The sequence below is a fragment of the Lutra lutra genome, chromosome 3 (genome assembly GCF_902655055.1).
Source record: "Lutra lutra chromosome 3, mLutLut1.2, whole genome shotgun sequence".
NCBI lineage: Eukaryota > Metazoa > Chordata > Mammalia > Carnivora > Mustelidae > Lutra > Lutra lutra.
In genome coordinates this window covers 14,070,889-14,093,044 of record NC_062280.1, presented here as the reverse complement: position 1 = coordinate 14,093,044, position 22,156 = coordinate 14,070,889, and the positions used below count along the sequence as shown (strand labels likewise).

The window sequence follows — 22,156 nt, the reverse complement described above, 5'->3', positions numbered from 1 at the left end:
CCAGGAGAATGAATCAGTCAGCCAGAGTTCAGGAAATGTAAACACAGTTTTAGATAGGAGACTAAAAAAATCGCTTAGAACTTCTCCATCTCTTAGGTCAAGACCCTGGTAATTTACTGAGGTCCACGCTGTCAAGGAGGAGATACGATTCAAACCGCATTCCTGGGAGATAAAGCAATGGGGGTGGTGAGACTTCCTCTTCAGACAATGTGGCAGGATCTACCCTTGTTATCAAGCTGGAGAAACTGCCTGACCCATCACCCAGTGCAGGCAACTGGCCGTGAACCCGGGCCTGGCTCTTTCTCATCATTCTGAACTGGGCTCTACATTCACAGGCCACAGACCGCGCAGCTTCCAGACCTGCTTGAAACTGGGAGCTCAGAGTCTTTCTGTGATGAACATTGCTGCCGCTGAAGAGATAAACAGAAAACACATTCCTCCTCTGGCGGCCCACCATCAGGCCAGAGCAGATTTTTGAATGCTAGCATTAATCTAACCACAGGCTTTTAGCAAGGAGATAGCATTCCCACCAGATAATCAGGCTGTTTCAGAGATGACCCTTACCAGATGGGGTCTCATCCCAAACTCTCCTGCCTTCTTCAAATCATAGGATCCTTCACCAAACACTCAAAAGCAGGAAAGAACAAAGAGCATCTGATTCTAGCATGGAAGAGGGTGGCTTAAAATTTCCTTTCATTTAAACCTATGTTGACAATGTTCATTGTTTTGATAAAAGTGAAATATAGTCATATTTATTCCCATTGTTTCCTAATACTTATTTCCCTTGGTATGGGATGCTCTGGTGGGCCTCATCTGGTATCAAAATAGAGACCCAACCAAAAAGTTATCTTATTAGGCAGCCCAGGCCACCTGGCTCTTTTGTGGCTGTATGTTAGGGCTTGGGAAAGAACATCAGACCCACAGGCTCCAAAGTGACCAAACATTTCTGTGGTTACCAGCGCAGTAGCTTTTGGAGGTGCTGGCAGGAGCCTCTTTAAGTATGTTTAGGGCCTTTTCCCACAGATGTCATTTCTGTGACATGATTACTTTTTGATCCCTAGTGTGCTCTCATGACACTTTCCCCATAATTTGCAGTGGTTCCTCGTTGGAGAGGGGAGATCTCCACTGCCAAACAGATCTCAGAAAGCACTTTCGCCTTCTCACAATTTTGCACATGGACCTGCTGATCCTAGCAGAAGCCAATGGGAGGAGTCCTAAAAGTCAGGCTTTGTACCTTCGTGGTTTTGTATTTGTGGTCAAAAATGGAAAATGCAAAGGCAAATTCCAGATTAATTTTAAAAAAATCTTCCTAGTATAAACTAACCATAAAAGGAAGATAATTCTGGTCCCTTTACATAGCCCTGCTGACCTTTTCTTAAGAATGATATCTAAAAATATTTTATATGATATGACTCAAGATGCCTATGACCTATGGAGTGTTTGACGTGTTATAATAAATCTTGATCTGCTTGTTTGATGCAGGAAACCAAGACCCAAGATGGCTTTTTGGTATTGTCATTATCAAATTCTTGGGATAAGATTTAGACCTTGTTTATGCTACAGATTTTTTTTTTATGCTACACATTTTTTTTAAACTCTTTCTTTTTTTTTTTTTTTAAAGACTTTATTTATTTATTTATTTGACAGAGATCACAGGTAGGCAGGAGGCAGGCAGAGAGAGAGAGGAGGAAGCAGGTTCCCTGCTGAGCAGAGAGCCCGATGCGGGGCTCGATCCCAGGACCCTGGGATCATGACCTGAGCCGAAGGCAGAGGCTTTAACCCACTGAGCCACCCAGGCGCCCTATGCTACACATTTTTACTTTAAATCTTGGATGAAGAGGAGGGCGAGATGGGCATATCAAACAGTTACTCAAGACCTGAGAAAATCTCCAAGCTAAAGACATACCCCAGGGAGCTCTATTAAAGGAGCCAGATAGAGTCCTCTAGAAGATAGAAGTTGGTTCGAATTTAAATATGGAAATGCCTAGTAAATGCAAGGGCAATATTTTTCTTCCAAGTTGGGATAACAGCTCTTTTACTTACTTATGTCTTCTTAGACTAAGTCTAGCTCAGTCTCAAGGGTTTGGCTTTCGCTTTGGGAACACCAATGCTTGTTAAAAGTTCATAAATTATTTTTTATGGAGCAGTCCAAAGGTACATGGCCGTTTACCAAACCCAGAATGGAAGGCAAGCTAGATGATGGAATTTAAATTCAAGTTGTGTGGCAGCAACATATCAACTTTATGAGAAACCCTCCAGTCAAGATACATCATAGGATTAATAAGGATACCTGTGGTAGAAGACTGTGAGGAAGAGGGGAATGAACAAGAAACACTTCATGTGGTGGTCTTCATTCTATGGAAGATACTGTTCTCGGTCACTCACTCTCAGATATGTATAGACATCTGGTCTCCTAGCCTCCAGACTTAGCCTCTTCAATCCATTTTTCACATAGTTGGAAAAGTCATTTCTCTAAAATAAAAATCTAGGTATATCAATTCCTGTGTCATAGGATCTCACAATCTTTGGGATACATTTCTTAGTTGCTGCAGTTACTTTTCATGATCGGGCTCCTGACCACATCACTAGCTAACTGCATTTCTCCCCACTCCCTTCCCTACTTGTGCCCTGGGGACCCGTCGTTAGAAGCCGCTTCCATTTCTTCTATGTCACCATGTTCTCCAACCTTAATGTGGTCCCTTTCCCTGGAGCATACTTCCTTTTTCTCCACTTGGCTAGTTCCTACATATATCCTCAGAAAGTCAGCTTAAGTGTTCTCTCATTCCTAAAGCTTTCTCGAGCTCCAGGCTGAGTGAGTCTGCACTCATTCATAGCTGTCACCATACGTCACTCCTGTGGATGACACTAAGGCATGGACTTTGTCTCTCAACTGTATTCATGTGCCTTCCGCTGTATATGGCATTAGTAGATGGTCAATTAGTGTTTGTTGAATGAATAAATGAATGAGCAATCCTATGTGCTTTGTAAAACAGACTCATTCATTCTTTCTATTGGGCATGTTCCAATGCTTGTGTCTTCGTTATTCTCCGAGTAAAGAATTGTGGAGAATTAAAACAACAGTAAATGAAAACCCGTAAGCCACACAGGAAGGTGTGTGAAAGAGGCTAGGAGGGAAAAAAATCCTAAAGAAAAGCCTCCGGTTTCTTTCTTTCTTTTTTTTTTTAAAGATTTTATTTATTTATCTGACAGACAGAGATCACAAGTAGGCAGAGAGGCAGGCAGAGAGAGAGGGGGAAGCAGGTTCCCTGCTGAGCAGAGAGCCCGATGTGGGGCTCGATCCCAGGACCCTGGGATCATGAGCTGAAGGCAGAGGCTTAACCCACTGAGCCACCCAGGCGCCCCAAGCCTCCTGTTTCTTTACGGCACAAATGTCTGAGGAGTGATAAAACAGTAAAGAGTATTAATGGATTATTAGTTAATGAAAGTTTAATTTTTTGATCATTCTGACAGAAGAAAAAATAATACTGTAACCTTTATTATAGGTTGAGACATATAACTGGTAATACATTCACGTACTCAAGGCTCATACACACACATACATCTTAAAATCCATACCAGCCTTAAAATGCTTTGGGCTAAGCACTGCCTCACAGCTTGAACAAGGCCCCGATCCCTTGTGCATATTATACACTAAGTGAACCACAGATTCTGGCTACTTGGAAGGGACACATTCTGAGAATTTCAAGAATCCTTAGATATACCCCTAGTGCATATCATATCCCCAATAAAAAGAGGGTGAATTCTTCAAGATCTTAATGAGCCTATAAATAAAGGGTGATTTATAAAACTTTTTTTTTTTTTTTTTTTTTGGGCAGAGAACCACCAAAATGTTAGACCACATCACTTTCTCTCGCTTTCATCCCCAGTCCCAGCAATTGGCCTTCTATTTAGGTCCATTAAACAATATTTATATGAAGAGAATCAGTGTTCTTTTTGAAAAATAACTTCACGAGAGTAATTGCACAAGTTATAATGAATATAGATCACAACAGTGAGATGTGGGTGCTCAGAGGAGCGCTAGGAGCACTCACTAACCAGCCTAGGGATGGTCTTCTGTTTTACAGCCTCATAATGTCTTCGATTTGACTTCAGGCCTCTGTAAGATGACGTATTGTCTGTGTCCCTGATTTGCAAAGTCATTTACAAATAGGGGAAACTGACCTTCAAGTCCACAAATCCCCAAAGTCCGCCATCTATGTAATTCTTTAGAATCCTGTCATTTTTTTTTCCTGAAAATATTCATTCAAACCAAATGGCCAAAAAGAAAACAAAAAGTTGTGAAAGATCTATAGGTCTGTCCAATGAATAGGAGTCTTAAATTGCTCTTTGAACTCAATGCCAGGGAGTATTACGTATTTTCAGAGTAGTGTTGTATCCATTTTCTTAAAAACAAATGGGAGTCTTAAGCACAAAGAGATACAAGAATTTTTTGTTAAGGTCATTGAGCAAATCAAAGGAGCAAATATGTGTCCTACATCTAAGCCCTAAAAGAGGTGCCCTAAGCTTATAAGGGCAGGCCTGTTGGAATGGGGAGTTGCTACTTAGTAAGCATTTGTTTTCCAAGAAAAGAGTTCTGGAGATTGGTTGCACAATAACGTGAATCTGCTTCACACTACTGAATGCTACACTTAAAATGGTTAAGATGGCAATTTTTATGTTATGTATATTTTACCATAATTTTAAAAAATGTTAGGGGATAGAAGGAGATGAGGAATTGTACTCCAGGCAGAGGCAATAGGATGTTCAAAAGCTTGGAAATAAGAAAGAGACTTGCATTAGCCTAAGGTCTTTAGTTACTAGGAGTAGAGAAAAGAAGAAATAAAAGTTTCCTTTCCTTTTCCTGAATATAGAGCTTGCCATGGGGCAATTATGAAATAGTCCAAGTTTGTCTTTGGTGCTCTACTGTATCCCTTTCTGTACTTTTCTTCTTCCTTTTTCCTCCATATAGCTAATGTCTTCAGTTCGTCCAAGCCCTCCAGATCAATCCACCAGTCAGGCATGTTTCAATTCTTAAAATTCCCTTTACCCTCAAATTACCCACCTCTCTTTCTACCCCTGTCAGAATTTTTAGTCCCTCTGAACAGCAGTTCTCAGCTAGGTTGCAAGAGAACAGCCATCTGGATGGAGATTGTGTGTTTATATCTGCGTGTGCGTGCGTGCATGCGTGCGTGCGTGTGTGTGTGTGTGTGTGTGTGTATGATTAAATATATATGACTAAAGTGTGAATGACTATTAACCTCTCAGAAGTATCAAACTTTTAAGAGAATACTTCTGAATTCAAAGTGAATCTATTAATAAGGTTTTAGTAGAATGAAGTGAAATTACAGCATTTTTGGCTATATTAGGAAGAATGTTTTTGGTCTGGAGAGCTACCCTATAAATGGCCTATCTTCCTAGAAAATCTGTCTCAAGAGTTTGGCTTCTCTCAGACTGTTCCTATTTTTTTTTTCCCAGCTCCCTTCTCCCCATGTTTCTAAAAGTTGCAAATCATTTTCAGTGTTACCCTCAAAAGGGTGTCTGATGCCAAGTAAGGGGAACTGGAGTGAGAAAAGGATATGCAACAGAAGCCATTTATGTGTGTCATGAAGTCAGGAACTTCCTAAAGTGTCCATTTTGTCAGACGGCAACATGTCTGTTAGGACTGACATCACTCCTCACCATTCATTGTGGTAAAAAAAGCAGGGTTCTGGGGTTCACATCACAGCATCTCCACTTAGCTGTGTGACCTCGGGCAAGTCACTTAACCTCTCTGAGCCACACTGTCCTAGGTGAAAAATGAGGATAATGATAGACTTTACCTCATATCAGTGCTGTGACAATGAAGTGAAATGATGACTGTCAAGCACTCAGCACAGCGTTTGGCATGTCAAAACCAGACAACAGTGGTAGCTGTCGTCTCCATCATCCCCATCACCTCCATCATCATCATCATCCTTCCCTAGAGGGCTCCTGTTAAGAGCAGCCCTGGCCCAGTTCCAACCAACACGTGAGAATGAACAGCACTGACGCTGAAACTTCCCACCACGGTCAGGATGTCCATCCAAGGAGAATGGCAGGAGGGGTGATGCGGAATGCCAAGTTCTCGGGCACTTCTCTGCTTACAGATTTTGAGAGTGGCAAGCATATGATTGTGCCTGTTCTCCTTCTGGTTTTGTAGTCTCTGGCAAAAACAGTCCCCCCCCTCCCAAGCCCTGGCTCCAGCACTCCATCTGGGGCATCGCTTCCTGTCACCATAGCGGGTCCCTCATTCAGGATTCATTGCCGCCTGTCCCAAAACAAGCAGCGAGGAAGACCACACACGTCTCTCTATTAATCAAAGACTATTTTTAGGAGAGAGAGAAGGTCTCTACGTAACCATCCTTTCCCCCACCCCGGGCCGAAGCAGAAGCAGCAGTGGCGGGAGGGAGGGGATGAGCTGCAAAGTCAACTTATGCTCCTAGTTTTTGCTTCTTTCTACGTGGGGGAAACAGAGTGTGAAAGGAAGCGTGGAAGGTGAAAACCTGGCCTCAGTCCTCCGTTTTGAATACATGCCTGAGAGGATGTTCCAGAGAGTCTCCTCATTTGTCGTTGTGCAGGTGGAGCTGTGCACAACTCTGGGGGCCGTGCCCACCTCGTTATACTGTGAGGGGTGCGGCGTGTGGCCTGCAGAAGCCACAGGACGTCCCTGCACGTTTTCCTTCTGGGCAAGCTAAGCACAAGCTCTTAGTCTGGCTTCTCTTCTCCCCTAATATTTACACTCAGACCACAGCACGCAGCGTTGCCTATGGGTCACTCACAACGACACCACATTGCCCAGGCTCTCCAAGAAGCAAATCCTCTTTCCTCCTTATTGCCATTTTGTGGAGAAACTGTGTTTCTAGAGGTCCCTGTATGGAATAAGGTACATGCAAATCCCATGATCTAGAGGAGAAGTAGAGGTGACTTCTTTAGAGGAAAAGCTTACCTTTTAGGGGACGTTGAATTCTAGACCCCTCCTTTTCATGTCTGGTATTTGAATGGACAGATTCATAGGCTGAAAAACAAGAGGTGTTTTACCTGTGAGTGTGGAAAACTCTTGAAAAAAGCTACTTTTCTTACCTCAAGACAAGGGAAAACCAGGGGGTGGCTTTGATGTTGAATTCTCGTAATAAATGGAGTGGTTTTTTAAAAAAAAATCTGTCGATGCCATCACGGAGAGAAGATTGAGCTGGGATTTTAAAAGCATCAAGGAAAAGAATAACTTTTGTTTAAGGTGTTTAAGGGTGAAATCCAGTAGGGACCCTGATGCTGAAATTCTGAGAGGAGAACTTTTGACAGAGCAAGAGCACGAAACAGTTAATGCCTGACACACGTTGGAAGGAGATGCCCCGATTTGAAGAGCAGATGTGCTGTGGGGCCCCAGTGCGCACAGCGATGGGGGGAAGACAGACAAGTGGGAGCCCCAGCCTGCAGCTGTAGCGCAAATACAAGGGTTGGACCAGGGGAGACAGGAGGGATTCTAGCCCATCTGATCCAGCCAAGAAGACAGACGGGCTTCTGCACAGCCCTGAATTTTTTTTTTTTTTTTTTTCCAATTTCTTCAAGTTACCTTGGGTGAGAATCATTCTCCTGGCTGTCCTTGTCAGTCAAAATGAAAACTGGTTAAAACAATGCTGTTTTAGTGGATGAGGAGAATTTGCTTGATGGACCAGAGAAAGACAATTTTAAGGGCGGGGGGGCGGTGATGCTAGCAAAGAGGTCAACTGAGTGGATCTGAGATGGAAGAACAGTTTTTTTTTTTTTTTTTTAAGATTTTATTTATTTATTTGACAGACAGAGATCACAAGCAGGCAGAGAGAGAGGAGAAAGCAGGCTCCCCTCGGAGCAGAGAGCCCAATGTGGGGCTCGATCCCAGGACACCGGGATCATGACCCGAGCCGAAGGCAGAGGCTTTAACCCACTGAGCCACCCAGGTACACCGGAAGAACAGTTTTTAATGGGAAATCTGGGGTGTATGGGGGGTGGGGGTGTGTGTGAGATATTGAGAAGATAACCATAGGGAGAAAAAAGTCAGGTGGAATTGTAGAAAATTCAACTTGAAAAAGCTTTTGAGATGCTCTAACTGCCCCCTCCTCCCTACTACTTTCCAAATATGTGTATGTAAGTATTTATGCTTCCTTGTCTCATTACTGATAAAAAATATACTAGAGAGGTTGCCAAAAAAGAATGTTTGTTTTTATTGATTTGCTAAACTGTGGTGGGCTTGGAAAAGCCCGTTCCTTGGTGTTTTTCTACCTCGGAGTGCAGACCCAGCCGCATGCACACATAACTTAGGCTGAGCAGGGCAACTTGGGATTCTAAGAACCAACACTGGAGAGAGGAAAAGCCATAATTAGTGTTAATTGTTGACCCTACAGTTCAAGAATGGATGCTCTGGAGAATGGGAAATGAGAACAAACATTAATTATTGAGTAGGGACCTTGGAGACAGACACTCTGGATTAAAAGGAGAGAGATAAATTGCATAATGAATGTTAATTTTCCCTCAAAGAATTGAGTGGTCGGTGGTTGGAGAGGAAAAAGAGGCTAAAACAACCATGAAAGAGAAACCTCAGTGTGTTTCGGGGTAAGAGGGTACAGGAGGGTTATGCACACACTTTCCATCACTGCTTACCGCTTGGCCTTTGCCTTGAAGCATCCAAGCTATTTGCTCTCAAGGTTTTCCTTAGGACGCCTACTGTTTACCGCAGTTGTCTGCTAGGAAGCTCCACCACTTCCCCAAGAATGCAGAAGCCACAAAACAGGCACACGGCACACTGACACGCTGAGAGGTGTGTGACACTGGAATTCACTTTTTATGTGTGTTGGTGGGAGTTTGACTTAAAGTGAGGGAGGTGGCCGGAACGGAACGCCTCTCGGAAGGCTGCGGCGCCGTGTCTGCCGCTGGGCGGGTGGCGGGATCCAGGGCCTTGACTGTTGCTTTATCTCAAGTACAAGACATCACACACACACACACACACACACACACACACACACCCCTGAAGAAACCCTCTTCCCTGAAAGTGAAAATGAAAAAAGGAATTTGAGTCTAAAATTGGAGATGAGGATGGTAGCCAGTTTTGAAAAGAGTCTCTATTATCAGGCTTGTCACTGGCTGCTGGGGTTCAGAGAAATGCTCATGTCCCCACAGCTAGGCAGCATCTCCGAGGTCTGCGTGTGGCCTTCTGTTTGGCTGCCGTCAGCTGCTGCCCGGATGGCTCCGCAGTGGCCTGAATGCTTAGCCTTTTCTCTTGCCTGTCCCTTCATGCTGGCACGCGCACTGGGTTACATGACATCCCTCCTCAAACATCTGTGATTCCTTGGTGCCGAAAAAGCAGCATCTCAGCATTACCCTGGAGCACAAGGCCTTCTCTGGTCTGGCCCTGGCCTGACTTTCACCCTCATCGCCTCCTGGGAATCCCTCACAGTTGATTCGGACCACTTGTCTTTCCCCACACGTATTCTCTTTTTCTGTCTCTCTCTGTTTGGGTTCATGCTGGTCCCTCCGCTGGTCATGTCTCTCTCTCTTCTCTGTTTATCCTCTTCCCCTGGTTTCTCAAAGGTCAGTGCAAACGGTATCTCTCTGCGAACACCCTTCCCAGGCCCCTAGGTTGGAATTAGCCGGTTAGGCCTCAAACGCAGCACTCTTTCCATCCTGCCCTGTGGTAGAGTTCATTGCTTGTGAGTCTGTCCTCACGTGTCTGTGAGTCCTTGCGGGGCAGTAGCCACAGGTGCTGAGCCTCAGAAGCAGAGGGGGAAGAGCCCAGGCTCTGGGGCATGACAAAGCCGGCTGCTTACCAGGTAACGTCAGCGTGCGCAGGGGAGTTGGGCTCCTGTGTTTCAGTTTCCTCAGCTGTGATACGTGAATGAAAATACTCACTTCATGGGATTACTGGGCTCATGGAATGAGATGACGGAGGGACACAGTGCCTGACAGAGTTTGCCCTCAATATCAGCATCGTTCTCTGTCTCCTGCATACTGTAGGTGTTCAGCACATTTTACCGAAGGCGTCAAGCACACATGTCATGGGTCTTCTCTCTTTTAGGTGCCATAATATTTTATATCAGAATTTTATTTAATACTTTACAAGACGTACTGCAAGTATGACCTTTTTTTTTTTTTTTTTAAAGATTTACTTATTTATTTGAGAGAGAACATGCATGTGTCGGGGAGGGGGCAGAGGGAGAGAATCTTCAAGCAGAAACCCTGCTGAGCGCAGAGCCGCTTGGGGCTCCATGTTGTGACCCTGAGGTCATGACCTGACCTGAGCCAAAACCAAGTGTCAGAAGCTCCACCGACTGAGCCACCCAGGCGCCCCAAGTATAAGCTGATTTTTTTTTGTTTCATTTTGAAAGATTTTATTTATTTGTCAGAGAGAGACAGAGAGAAGAGACAGGGGACAAGCAGGGAGAGCGGCAGGCAGAGGGAGATGCAGGCTCCCGTTGAGCAAGGAGCCCAATGCGGGACTCGACCCTGAGATCATGACCCAAGCCAAAGGCAGATGCTTAACCGACTGAGCCACCCAGGCATCTTGAATCTGGTTTGACTGTTATAAAGTGTAAACCAGGATGGCAGATATTATTATAGTTGTTGTTTTAGCTAAGGAACGTGGCAAGCTGCTGTAACCAAAAGACTCTGAAAGATAAACATGTATTTCTCTTTCAGGAAAGAGCTGAGAGGTAGGTGGGCAGACCAAGGTGGCTTTGCTCCATGAAGTCATCTGAGCAATGAGGTTTCCTGGATCTTATGGCTCCGTTATCCAATAGGGTATGGCCCTCCTCCCCATGGTTGAAGCTATTTCACCGCCTCAGCCAAGTCCAAGGGGAAAGAGGACCTTCTTCAGTGAAGAGGAGAGAGAGCAATGTCCTTTCAAGAAAATGACCTAAAAGTTGCACATGTTACATCTGTTCCCATTTCATTAGCCACAACTTAGTCACATGGCCATGCTTGGTTGCAAGAGAGGCTGAGAAACAGAATTTCTAGCCAGCAGCCATTTCTTCAACTGAACTTAGGCGCTTCTAATAAAATAATGAAAGAATGGATATTGGGGAACAATTCGACTCTTTGCTACTCACGGTTTCAATCCTTAATTGTGGGCTGTGTTCCAGGACTGCCCATGCTGTTTCCTGGGATATTCAGAAGTAGATAAAGGGGATCTACCCATGGGAATTTCAAATCTTGGAGAGGAAAGAAGGAAAAAAAGTAATAAAGGGGCACCTGGGTGGTTCAGGAGGCTAAGCCTCTGCCTTCGGCTCAGGTCTTGATCTCAGGGTCCTGGGATTGAACCCTGTATCAGGTTCTCTAATTAGCAGGGAGCCTGCTCCCTCAACCCCCACCGCAGCCTGCTTTGCTGCCTACCTGTGATCTCTCTCTCTGTCAAATAAATAAATAAAAATCTTAAAAAAAAAAAAAAGTAAAGAAGACAAAAAAGTGATGGAGTGCTTGGTGAGAGGCCCAGACCTTGAGAATGAGGGGAACCTAAGAAAGTAGCCATCAGCAGCAGCTGAGGCATCACAAGAAGGTGGGAATTCAGCTAGTCCTTGAAGCCTGGAGACTTTTTGACAAATAAGGCGAGAGGCAAGTACGATTTAGTGGGAAGAGCTTTGACCTAATCGGGGTTGGAAAAGTCTGGATTTGAGCCTCAGCTCTGCCACAGAGAAGCGGTGTAACTTTGAGCAAATCACTTTGAGCAAATCACACTTATCTGGGCCTCGCCGTCCTTATCTACAAAATGAGAGACTTTCAAACTGTGGTCTCGTAGCTGCAGTGGCATGACACCCTCCCCGGGAGTCCTCTTAGGAGGGGAAGAATTAGTTGGACTGTGGAGAAGTTGTGGGGAGACAGACCAACCCCACTTCAACCAGACGGCTCTGCGGTTACCCATTTTATCTTCTAGTGTCCTCAGCGAGTCTGTCTGGTATTAAACGGTGATGAAGGCAATGCTTACATTCCCGTTCGACTCTAAGGCTCTCTAAATGGGATCAAACGTAAAGGAGGTAGAATTCATAGTTTCACGAGCTTTGTAAAAAACCTAAGTCCCACCATATGCAAAAACTAAAGAGGAACTAAATATTCTTCAACACTTCATACTGATTTTTTTCTTAAAAATAAAAATTCTGAGCAGATTCAGAGAGAACTATTATTTTTTGACATTTTTCTTCTTTGGGAAGCAGAATAGTGGTGATGACACATTTTCAGCCAAATGTGAGGTAGGGGAGTCTTTGTGCTTCTGTGAATCAGGAGAGGTCTTTGTCAAAGGAAAGGAGGCTCCCTAATGTTTTTTAGTGGCTCTCTGCTGGTGGCTCTCGGAACACCTTCCAGTACGGGCTGCTGGGGCTTTGCCGGCCTCACTGTGCTGAGGGAAAGAACCTGCTTCTCTGTGAAGTCCAGGAACAAGCGCAGCGTCACAACCCGCCCTGTGGTGGATGTGACGGATCCAAATTAGCCCCACGCCGAGCTTCATAGGAATCTCCCCTAATTTCTGTAAGGAGAGCGTGTCGGGCAGGGCTTAGTGGAGAACGGAAACCACCAGATATTTTAAAAAGGAGCAGAGTTACTCTACAGAACTTGGTGCTTATAAAGTTGCTGTCGGGCCTGCCACTGGATACACTTAGTCTTCATGAACTTGCTTGCTAGGGGGAGCAGCCCGGAGCGTCTGCCTGGCTTCTGCCCTCCAGTGTCTCTTGCAAGGGCAGCTCTGTGGCAGAACGCAAATTCGTGGGCAGCCTCCTGATGGCAAAGGATCTGGGAGAGTCTCTAGCCTTCTAGGCTCGGCAGGACAGGAGGGCCCACTGGAAGGAAATGCTGGGTGTCGAGGGACCCTATCCAGTCACGTTTTCCTTTATTTCAGTTAACCCGAGATCCCTAAAACTGTCAATGTGATTTCTTATGGGGTATTAACAAACCCAGATTGGGGCAGAAGGGCCTGTTGCCACACTGGCTTCTTCTTACCTTCCTCTACTTCTCACTCAGAGAGGGATGAACTGAGGATTCAGAGTGATGTTTGGAAAATGAAAGTAAGAGCAGTCATGAGTTACTGAATGGCTGAGATCCTGCTTCCAGATTCAGACAGCGGAGCTGCCCCACCAGGGGAGTCTCCTTGGGAAAAGAGCATATTTAGTAACATACAGCAGCACAGCTGGAAGGGACCACTCCGTTTCGCATTTTCCAAGGTGTGTTCCAAAAATGATTTAGATCCACATGATGCTTTGCCGAAAACAAGAAAGAACTAAGCGGTCAGGTGCACAGCCTCTGAGAGAGCAGGAATTCCCATTAGCATATTTGAGTCCTTGTGAAATCCCGCGTAAGGAATCTGCTTAGCTTTTGCCCACTGGTTTCCACACCTATTTGACCTCAGAACGTTTTGATTTTTTGTATAATGCCTGTTACCCTTGTGAGGAACTGGAGTTCTATGGGATATACGCTGGGAGGACTGGATCTAATTCCAACTCCTCTTTCCCTATATGAGGAAGCTGAAGTCCACAGCAGTGAAATTACTTGCCCGTCATTGCAGAAACCACAGGTGGCAGAGCTGAGAATAACTTAAGACTTTGGACATTTAGTCTGGGGTTCTTTCTTTTTGTCCCTCACCCTACTGCATCTAAAGAACTTTTCCTCTGTTAAGTCTCCAGACATGGAGCGCCTGGGTGGCTCAGTGGGTTAAGCCTCTGCCTTCAGCTCGGGTCATGATCTCGGGGTCCTGGGATCGAGCCCCGAATCGGGCTTTCTGCTCGGCGGGGGACCTGCTTCCCCCTCTCTCTGCCTGCGTTTCTGCCTACTTGTGATCTATCTCTCTCTCTATCAAATAAATAAATAAAATCTTTAAAAAGAATCTCCAGGCATCTTCTCTAAAGCAACAGTTGCTAAGAGAAAGACTTCTCAAGGAAAATCATATTTTTACCCATGGGATGCCATAACCAGCCTTATCACAGATGCCAAATGGGGAAAACAAAGAGAAAGTCAACCATTGAGTATATGTTTGCCTCCAAATAATCAGTGTTTTGAGACCAGCTGGGACGTTCTTAGACCCTTTATCTTTCTGTTTACCAAATTGCTGAGCACCAGGAAGTGACACGGAGTATATGATCTATTACCAAAACTAATTGCCCCCAAATCTAGTGACCTTAGAACAATAAACCTTTATGATATCTCACACGGTTTCTGTGGGAATCTGGGAGTGGCTTTGGTGTGTGATTCTGGTGCGGAGTTTCTTGTGAGGCTGCAGTCCCCGTGGCAGGCAGGACGCAGCCTCTGAAGGTTTCCCCGGGGCTGGGAGCATCTCCTCTCTAGCTGGCTCATGCATAAACCTGGAGAGTTTATTCTAGCTGCTGGCGGGAGGTGTTACCGCCTTGCCATATGGACCTCTCCACCAGGCTGCTTGAATGGCCTCCTGACAGACAGGGTGGCCGGCTTTCCCCAGAGTGAGTAATCCAAGAGAGAGGGAGAGCGAGGAGGAACTGCAGCGCCTCTTATGACCCAGGCGCAGAAGCCACACACGATCACTTCTGTCATACCCTACATTTATTAGAAGTGAGCCTCTACGTCCAGTCTACACTCGAGGGAAGGAATATCAGCTTCTCCCTGTTGGAGAGACAAGAGTCAAAGAATTTGCGGACACACTAGGAAAAAGTTATAAGAAGAAGGATGCTTAATTAAATGACCAAAACCTAAGGAACATATTTGGGGTAAACATCCATTTAGGACAAGAACGAGTGCTAACTGGGAACCCTGAAAGAGATCAAGAATTTAAATTTATGTGAGACCTGAAGTCCCAACCTGGATCGCTGGCACAGACATTGTGAACTTCTTGCAATAAAACACTTTTTTTTTTTTTAGATGTATTTATTTGAAAGAGAGAGAGGGCAAGAGAGAACATGTAAATGCTGGGGGAGAGGCAGAGGGAGAGAAAGAGAGAGAATCCTGAAGGAGACTCCCCGGTGGGCACAGAGTCCCATGGAGCTCGATCCTGGGACCCTGAGATCATGACCTGGGCCAAAATCAAGGCCACCCAGGTGGCCTGCAGTCAGACACTTCTGACTGAAAAAACTTCTGGAAGAAAACTTCTCTTGTGGCCACTGTGACTAGGAAGATGGGTGAAGGGTCTGACCCAAGGATAAGCAACGCAGAGCACATATCCACTGCTTTGACTTAAATCCTTCCAAGTGAAATTTTCCTTTCTTAAGCCTTTGAATTTTCTAAGTGCTGCAACATCCCAACACGACCAAAAGGGTCAAATTCCAGCTCTAGCCTTTGCATCTTTTTTTTTTTTTCCTTCTGGAGGTTTATATTCATTTCTCTAGGCTCTTTGAAAGTAAGATATCATGATCTAATTGCCTAAGAATTTATTTCCAAATAGATGTTGACAGAGTCTGAAAGTCAAAGAAAGATCAGACAGATCATACTGTCTCCTTTACTCAAGACTTTTTTAAATTAAAAAAAATAACCATTTATGATCCCCGAGGAACTTTCCTTTGTAGCACCAGGGGTACTCGGTCAATCGACAAGTATTTCTCGGACATATGATAAAGATAAGAGGCTCTCTAGGACTCATGTAATATTTGGGAACTCAACAGAAAACAGATGCAGATAAATACAACAATCACAAAAGTGGGATTGAGAGAGGGGAATGGGCTGAGGCAGTTGTATGAGAGGAGGTAGATTTATTAAGGAAACTGTCCCAGAAAAGATGAGTCCTTGCCTGGAGCTTAAAACCATGGTCAATATTTGTGGGCACTTGGGCAAAGGCTGGGAGGTAAGAGAAGGAAGCCTGAATGTTTGGGCCACCGGCAAGAGAAGAGTGGGCCCGGATGTGATGGGAAACAAGACTGAAGGGCAGGGTGGGGAGAGTGGTCAAGATGGATCTGAGCAGCTGAGCTACAAAGAGTTTGGTATAATTGGAGCAAATCCTTTGCAAGAGTTGACCCTTTTTTTTTTTTTTTTTGAGTATGCTGCTTCTCAAAATGAAACAGAACAGCAACAAACCTGTCCTGTTCATAGATCCTCTTTGAGGCTAGATGCGGCCTGTAGGCCCCTCTAGGGAATGTGGGTTTGAGGTTCTGCCTTGACTTCCAGGGCACATTCCAGTCACCATCGAGACCGAAGACCCACAGATCATATGTGGAGGAAAGGCTGGGGCGAGTCTACTGACTGACTGACTGACTGACTGATGGATTCACCCCTTCAACAAGCTTATAGTGAATGCTTTTAGGTTTGAGAGACCGGTAGGATTAAATACACTGTTCATGGGACTAGCACAAGATGGCAGGCCCGTCTCCGTTTATTCATCAGAAATTTCATTTCTCTCTTTCTTCCTTTAGTGTGGAAATTGTTGAAAGATTTTTTTCACTGAAAATCGATTGTGATCCTGCTGTGTGTGTGTCAGGGCTGTGTTGGGCGCTGGGAACCCCAAAATGACTGAAACATCCTATCGACGACGTGACAGCCACCTTAAAGCCTGAATGTTTTCTTTTTCTGCTTCTGACTCTTGCTTTGCCAGAAGGGGGGTTATTTCTCCTGGAACAGAGTAGAAAAATGTGCAGCAGGTGAACAGAATCATGTGCTCTCTGGTTGTTAGCCCAGCTGTATCACGCTGACAGTGGCCTCCACCTGTCCAAATCCTGCTTCCACCAAGTCAGGACCAAGCTATTTTTGTATTTATCTCATGAGATAACACAAGTGGTTGTGACACTGAATTTGGAACCTAATGCCTTCTAGTTTCTGGAAACCCATGTGCTAGGAAGCTACTTCCAGAGGAATAGACACAATACATAAACTGTAGCAATGGTCAAGAGACTTCCCGCCTCATCAAAATAAGAGTTGATCCTCTCACTTTGGATGGGAGGAGGACCCTTGGACATTGGGAGGGACTGATCCAGAGACGGATGAAGAGGACAAGCCAGGCCTACTCAGATCTCCTGGCTTTGAATCCATTCTCTTTTTATTAAGCCAGGGGTGACCTAACCTACCAAATGAGCGCAGATTTTAATCTGCCTCGCCAAGAGGCCTGCTGGGCGTACGTCTCACACACACACATCATGGTGGATCCTGGGTGGTTGGTACTCATCACCCTCTGACTTCACTTTTTTTTTTTCTTTGCAAAATGGCTATTGCCCAGAGCCAGCATGTCTTCTCCAAAGAAGTAACGTGCCAGAAGGGTTTTTGGAAACTGCCTTGATCATCTGTCAGAAGCCAGATGATTTGCAGCAATGAACCAACGCATATAACAAGGGTACCTGATTGGATTACCAGTTAGCAATCTCCATCTCTGGAGGGTGGTTGGAAACAAGTGAAAAGGCAGTGTTTAGTTTGGGCAATTACCAAAAGGGCTTATCGTTCTCATCAAGGCATCAGCGTGGCACAGGAGACCTCCTCCAAGCCATTCTGCAGGAACTTCCCTCTCCAGATGCTCCAGCAAGAGCAAACTTGTCGTGCAAACATTGGGTTATTGTGTCTGAGCTACAGAGGCACCTCTGTGTCAGTGAGAGGGAAGAAACTGGCTGGCTTGCAACTGTTTTTAATGATGTCTCTGCTGCTGGGAAGTCTTGGAAGCTACAGGTAAAATATGCCCATGTATAAGTGAGGCTGGCCTGGGATGTATCATCTTACCTTTACCTGAAAGAGGCTCCTTGGTTTCAGTAGGCCCAGGGAGGAACAGGCAGGTGTTTTGTTCATCAGGACCTGGCGAGAAGTGTCCCAGTGTGGGGTTTCTGGAATCTTCTTGAAAATAAGCACAAGCATGGCCGGTGTTAGCATTGGCGCAGGGGAGGCTCCTTGAACCCCCCATGGGGAGAAGCCAGTGTGTCACGTGCTCGCCATCATTGTCATGGCCCTGGCATTCATTCTTTGTTTTCTTTTTAAAGATTTTATTTTATTTATTTGACAGAGAGATCACAAGTACGCAGAGAGGCAGGCAGAGAGAGGGGGAAGCAGGTGCCCCACCGAGCAGAGAGCCCGATGCAGGGCTTGATCCCAGGACCCTGAGATCATGACCTGAGGCTCAGGGTCTCATGACAGAGGCTCAACCCACTGAGCCACCCAGGCGCCCCCCTGGCATTCATTCTAATCCGATTCTCCCTTTACAAAAATGTCCGGGTAGGGGTGTGTGTGTGTCTATTTGCTGTAGTTTGTCCTGGGCTCTTCAACCTCACAGGAACAGGCTTGTTACTGACTGACTGTAGCTAAAGTTTGGTTCATTTGTATCAAATGTAATAGAGGATCCCTGCCAGGCAACTATAAAAGGGAGGGGGTTGTAAGAGAGAAGTTCTGGGCCAAAACAGTTTATAAATGAAAATGACGTCTTTGGAGGGGGAGAAGGGTGGGGGGGGAGTTGGGGAAGAAGGGGGTTTGAGGTTGACCATTTCGGTGGCAGAGAAGCTGCGAACACGTAATGGAGATACTGATCGATGTATTTAATTTGTGCTTACAAGGCTTCAACTATAGATGCTTGGAGGAGGGGGGAGGGACTAGGGAAGAGGGAGGAGGGACGAAGGGACCGAAAGGGTGAGGCATCCGGTCCCTGAGTGAGCAGAAGATAAAAATGAAAAAATGAAAGATGCCGCACCCGCTGTCTTTGTGGCTCTCAGTTCCCACGTGCCTCTCAGAGTGTGAGTTTCTTGCAGCCCCGAGTGTGATTCTGCTGTTAACCGAGACACTTTCTTTGCAGTGTCTGGCACCCAAACACACACCAGTCTCTGTCCTCTGGTGTTCAGCCAGAGACAGTAGCCCCGCACTCCCATGAAGGAGGAACAGCTGGCTGGGCTGCCCCTTCCAGAAAGTGGTGCCGTCAGTGTCCAGCACGGCACCTCCCCCAGGGCATTTCAGGGGGTGATTTGGACTCTAAGCCGTTTTTGCTTTATGAGCTACCTTTAGATCCCAGCCCCCGTGTAACGTCTCTGCATTATTGCTCTTGTCTAAGCATCCCAGTCTCCTCCTAGATTGTCAGCTCTTAAGGATAAGAACTTTCAGTGGGCCTGTCACAGAGGAGGTGGATTTACTTTGCCTCGCCCTTCGAGAGAAATCCAGAGCCCTCCTCTCTCTGTGGACAGGCCTCAGGCTCTGCCCTGGGCTGGAGGGGGACTTCTTTCTGGGGACTTCTTCCTCTCGGCAGAGTCATGTCACCAGGCTCCCTGGCCCCTGGGAGGGTGTTGAGGATTGCCTGGTAAGCCCGGGAGCCTGTATCCCTGGTGAGCACAGGGAGCTGTGTCATTGCACACCACTGCCAGGAATGAGAAGAGCACAGAACAGCTTGACACTGCGTGTTGGTGCAGCAAACTCTTAAAACATGTACTGACTCTTTTAGGAATAAGCGTGGTGAACATTAATCCCAGACACTGCTGGGAACACTGCTGATTTCCCCCTTTTCAATGGGGCAGCTTTCAGACAGCTTGCTTCACAGCTGTGTGGCCCTGCAGATGATTAAAGTGAGCCCAGAACCACAGACAAGCTGAGGGTGGGGGAGGGGGGAACATCTGTGCCCCCCAAGAGTGATTACCTTGTCCTTCTGCTGGGAGTGCCCCCCTAGGCCTTCTCCTATCCAAGGAACCCATGGTGCTGCTGTAGCTTGATGTCCTGGGGCTGTCCCGGCCCCTCTGGCTCTCTGGACTTTTTCTTTCTTTAATCAGGGACAGTGGTGGGGTCACATTCTCAGGTGGGCCATCATCATCTTTCAAAGCAAAAGGAGAAAAAACACGAGAGAACTTCTGAGTCAGCAAGAAGGAGAAAGAACCTTTTTTCTTTTTCTTTCTTTCTTTCTTTTTTTTTTTGATGGCTTCTTGTGCTTAGGCTGGTTTATTTCGTTCATTCCTAAGTTTGTCCCTCTTTTCTAGCCCTGCTAAGGAGTAGAGGCCAAGTGACTCCTTTCCACAACCAATGGAGGCCAAGGTGGCTGGAACAAGGGTCCTTCAGTTGGGAGCTTCCAGTAACTGGGAGGACTGGAGTGGTGGTGGTGGTGGTTGTCTTCTTGTCGATGGGCTCCTGAGAGAGAGAAAAAAGACTACAGAGGCTATGGGATCCTTCTAGCCCCCCCAAACAAAGGCTCAAACAAAAAAGACCCCAGCTTTAGAGCTCATGGTATTGTTGGCTACAGATCCAACCACAAAGCAATTTTTCTAAGCAGAGCCAATGATCACATGACTCCTCAAGGTCGTAAAGTACAAAGTAGCACCTTCCAGATGCTAGTTAGAGGGTAATGGGATTGATGAAAATGCACAAAGCCCACTGTGCCCTCCACTTCTGTTCTTTCTCCGGTTCTTTTTCAAAATCAGGAGGGACTACTCCAGGAAGGGTGAAACCCAGTAATCTAAGTGATTGAGACCATGTCTTCATCTCAGAGGGAGTGGTATTTATTTCCTGTTCAACACAATGTTGCTGTTGTGTTTAAAAGGTGTCTTCACACATAATTTCAACGTATCATGGGCCACTTATTTATTGCAAAGGGAAAAGGTATCTTTACAATGGAGAAATCTAGTAGACACACCACCTTTAACTGAATAATGAATTTTAACATCCCCTGTAATGAAACAAATGATAACAAATGGAATAAATATGAAGGCATATTTCCTGTCTCTTGATGTGATATGCTGAGAAAGATGTATCATGACCTACATACTATTCTTGCCCAAAATGTTGGATCTGAATCTAATCACAAGGAAACAGACAAATCAAAATCGAGCCTCATTCTGTAAAGCAACTGGTCTATCGTCTTCAAAAATGCTCATGCCATGAAAAACAAGGTTCTAAGGACATGGGACAGTTAAATACAATACATGATCTTGAGTAGAATCCTGGATTGATTGGGGGGGTGGGGGGAGGAACTACAAGGAACATTATTGGTATAATTATGAAAATGGGAATATGGACTATATATTAAATAATAAAGTTTCTTGAGTGTGGTAATTGCATTGTGATTATGAGGGAGAAAATCAGTGCTCTTAGGAGATACGTGATGATAAGAGAAGAAATATACAAAGTCTGCAATTTAATCTCAAGGGTTCGGCAATAAAATATGTCTGGCGTATGTGCATATCTAAAATCTGGTTTTGTTTTTATGATATTAAAGGTGTGATAATCCAGAGCTAAGCATGTACGTGGCTACATGCAGCCTCTGGCAATGGGATCGTCCCTGCTTGGTAGCTTTAAATACCCTTGTCCCGGGAGTCTTCTTCTTCTTTTTCTTTCTTTTTCTTTTTTTTTTTTTTTAAGATTTATTTATTGGGGCACCTGGGTGGCTCAGTCAGTTAAGCATCTGCCTTTGGCACTGGTCATGATTCTGCGGTCCTGGGATGGAGCCCCATGTCAGGCTCCTTGCTCGGCGGGGAGCCTGCTTCTCCCCTTTGATTGTGATCTCTCTCTCTCTCTCTTATGTCCTCTCTCTCTCTCTTAAGTAAATAAAACCTTTAAAAAAATAAAGGTGTATTTATTTATTTTAGGTGGAGAGGAAGGAGAGGGGAAGAGGGAGAGAATAGATCAAGCAAACTCTGTGCTTGGGGCGGGGGGTGGGGGAGGAGCCCGACATGGGGCTGTATCTTAGGACCCTGAGATCAGGACCTGAGCCAAAACCAAGAGTTACACGCTTAACTGAGGGTCACCCAGCAGGCCTGCCCCCGGAGTCTTTGTAAGAAAGACTACCATGCAACTCTTCTTTCTTTAGACTCTTCTTTAGGCTTCTCTGACTAGGTTGGGTCACATACTGAACTAGCTAACACCAAGGTATCGCGGATTTCTTAGAGCAGCTTCCCCTTGGCAGGTGGCAGAGGATGGACGAGCGCTAGCTCCTTGGTGGACATGGCCACTCAAAACAGGCAGAGAGCCGTGTGAAGCGAGGACACCAAAGATGAAATCCCCTGGTGTTGCCATCGATCCCTGTGGCTTAGACCATGCACTGGCCTTGGTGGTGCACAGATGGCAACCTCCGAGTGACCCTTGCCCGTATTTGGATTTTTTTTTTTTAAAGGAAACTTCAGAGTCTTTAGGACGATTAACTCTCACTTAAGAGATAGAGTAAACAAGCCCCTGCCCCAGTTATCAAAGGAAGCTCTCAAAACTGAAACATCTCATGAACATCCTGACCCGGGCTCATTGTTTTGTTTATTCTGAAAGAAAGTATAGTGTAATGGGTGGGAGGACAGAGGCAGAGGGCGTG

The 22,156-nt window shown here is 45.6% G+C and overlaps 1 protein-coding gene across 8 annotated transcripts in view; it reads right to left on the bottom strand.

The window, feature by feature from the left end:
- Positions 1–22,156, bottom strand: part of KIAA2012 (KIAA2012 ortholog) — a 105,939-nt gene that overhangs the window by 54,632 nt on the left and 29,151 nt on the right. For 7 of the 8 annotated variants that reach the window (XM_047720761.1, XM_047720762.1, XM_047720764.1 and 4 more), the window contains 3 exons: positions 19,508–19,678; positions 17,623–17,733; positions 6,965–7,033 (listed from right to left, as the gene is read on the bottom strand). In XM_047720761.1, the coding sequence (XP_047576717.1) occupies positions 6,965–7,033; positions 17,623–17,733; positions 19,508–19,678 (351 nt within the window). The remainder of the gene's footprint in view (positions 1–6,964; positions 7,034–17,622; positions 17,734–19,507; positions 19,679–22,156) is intronic. The other variant, XM_047720763.1, reaches the window with a different exon arrangement.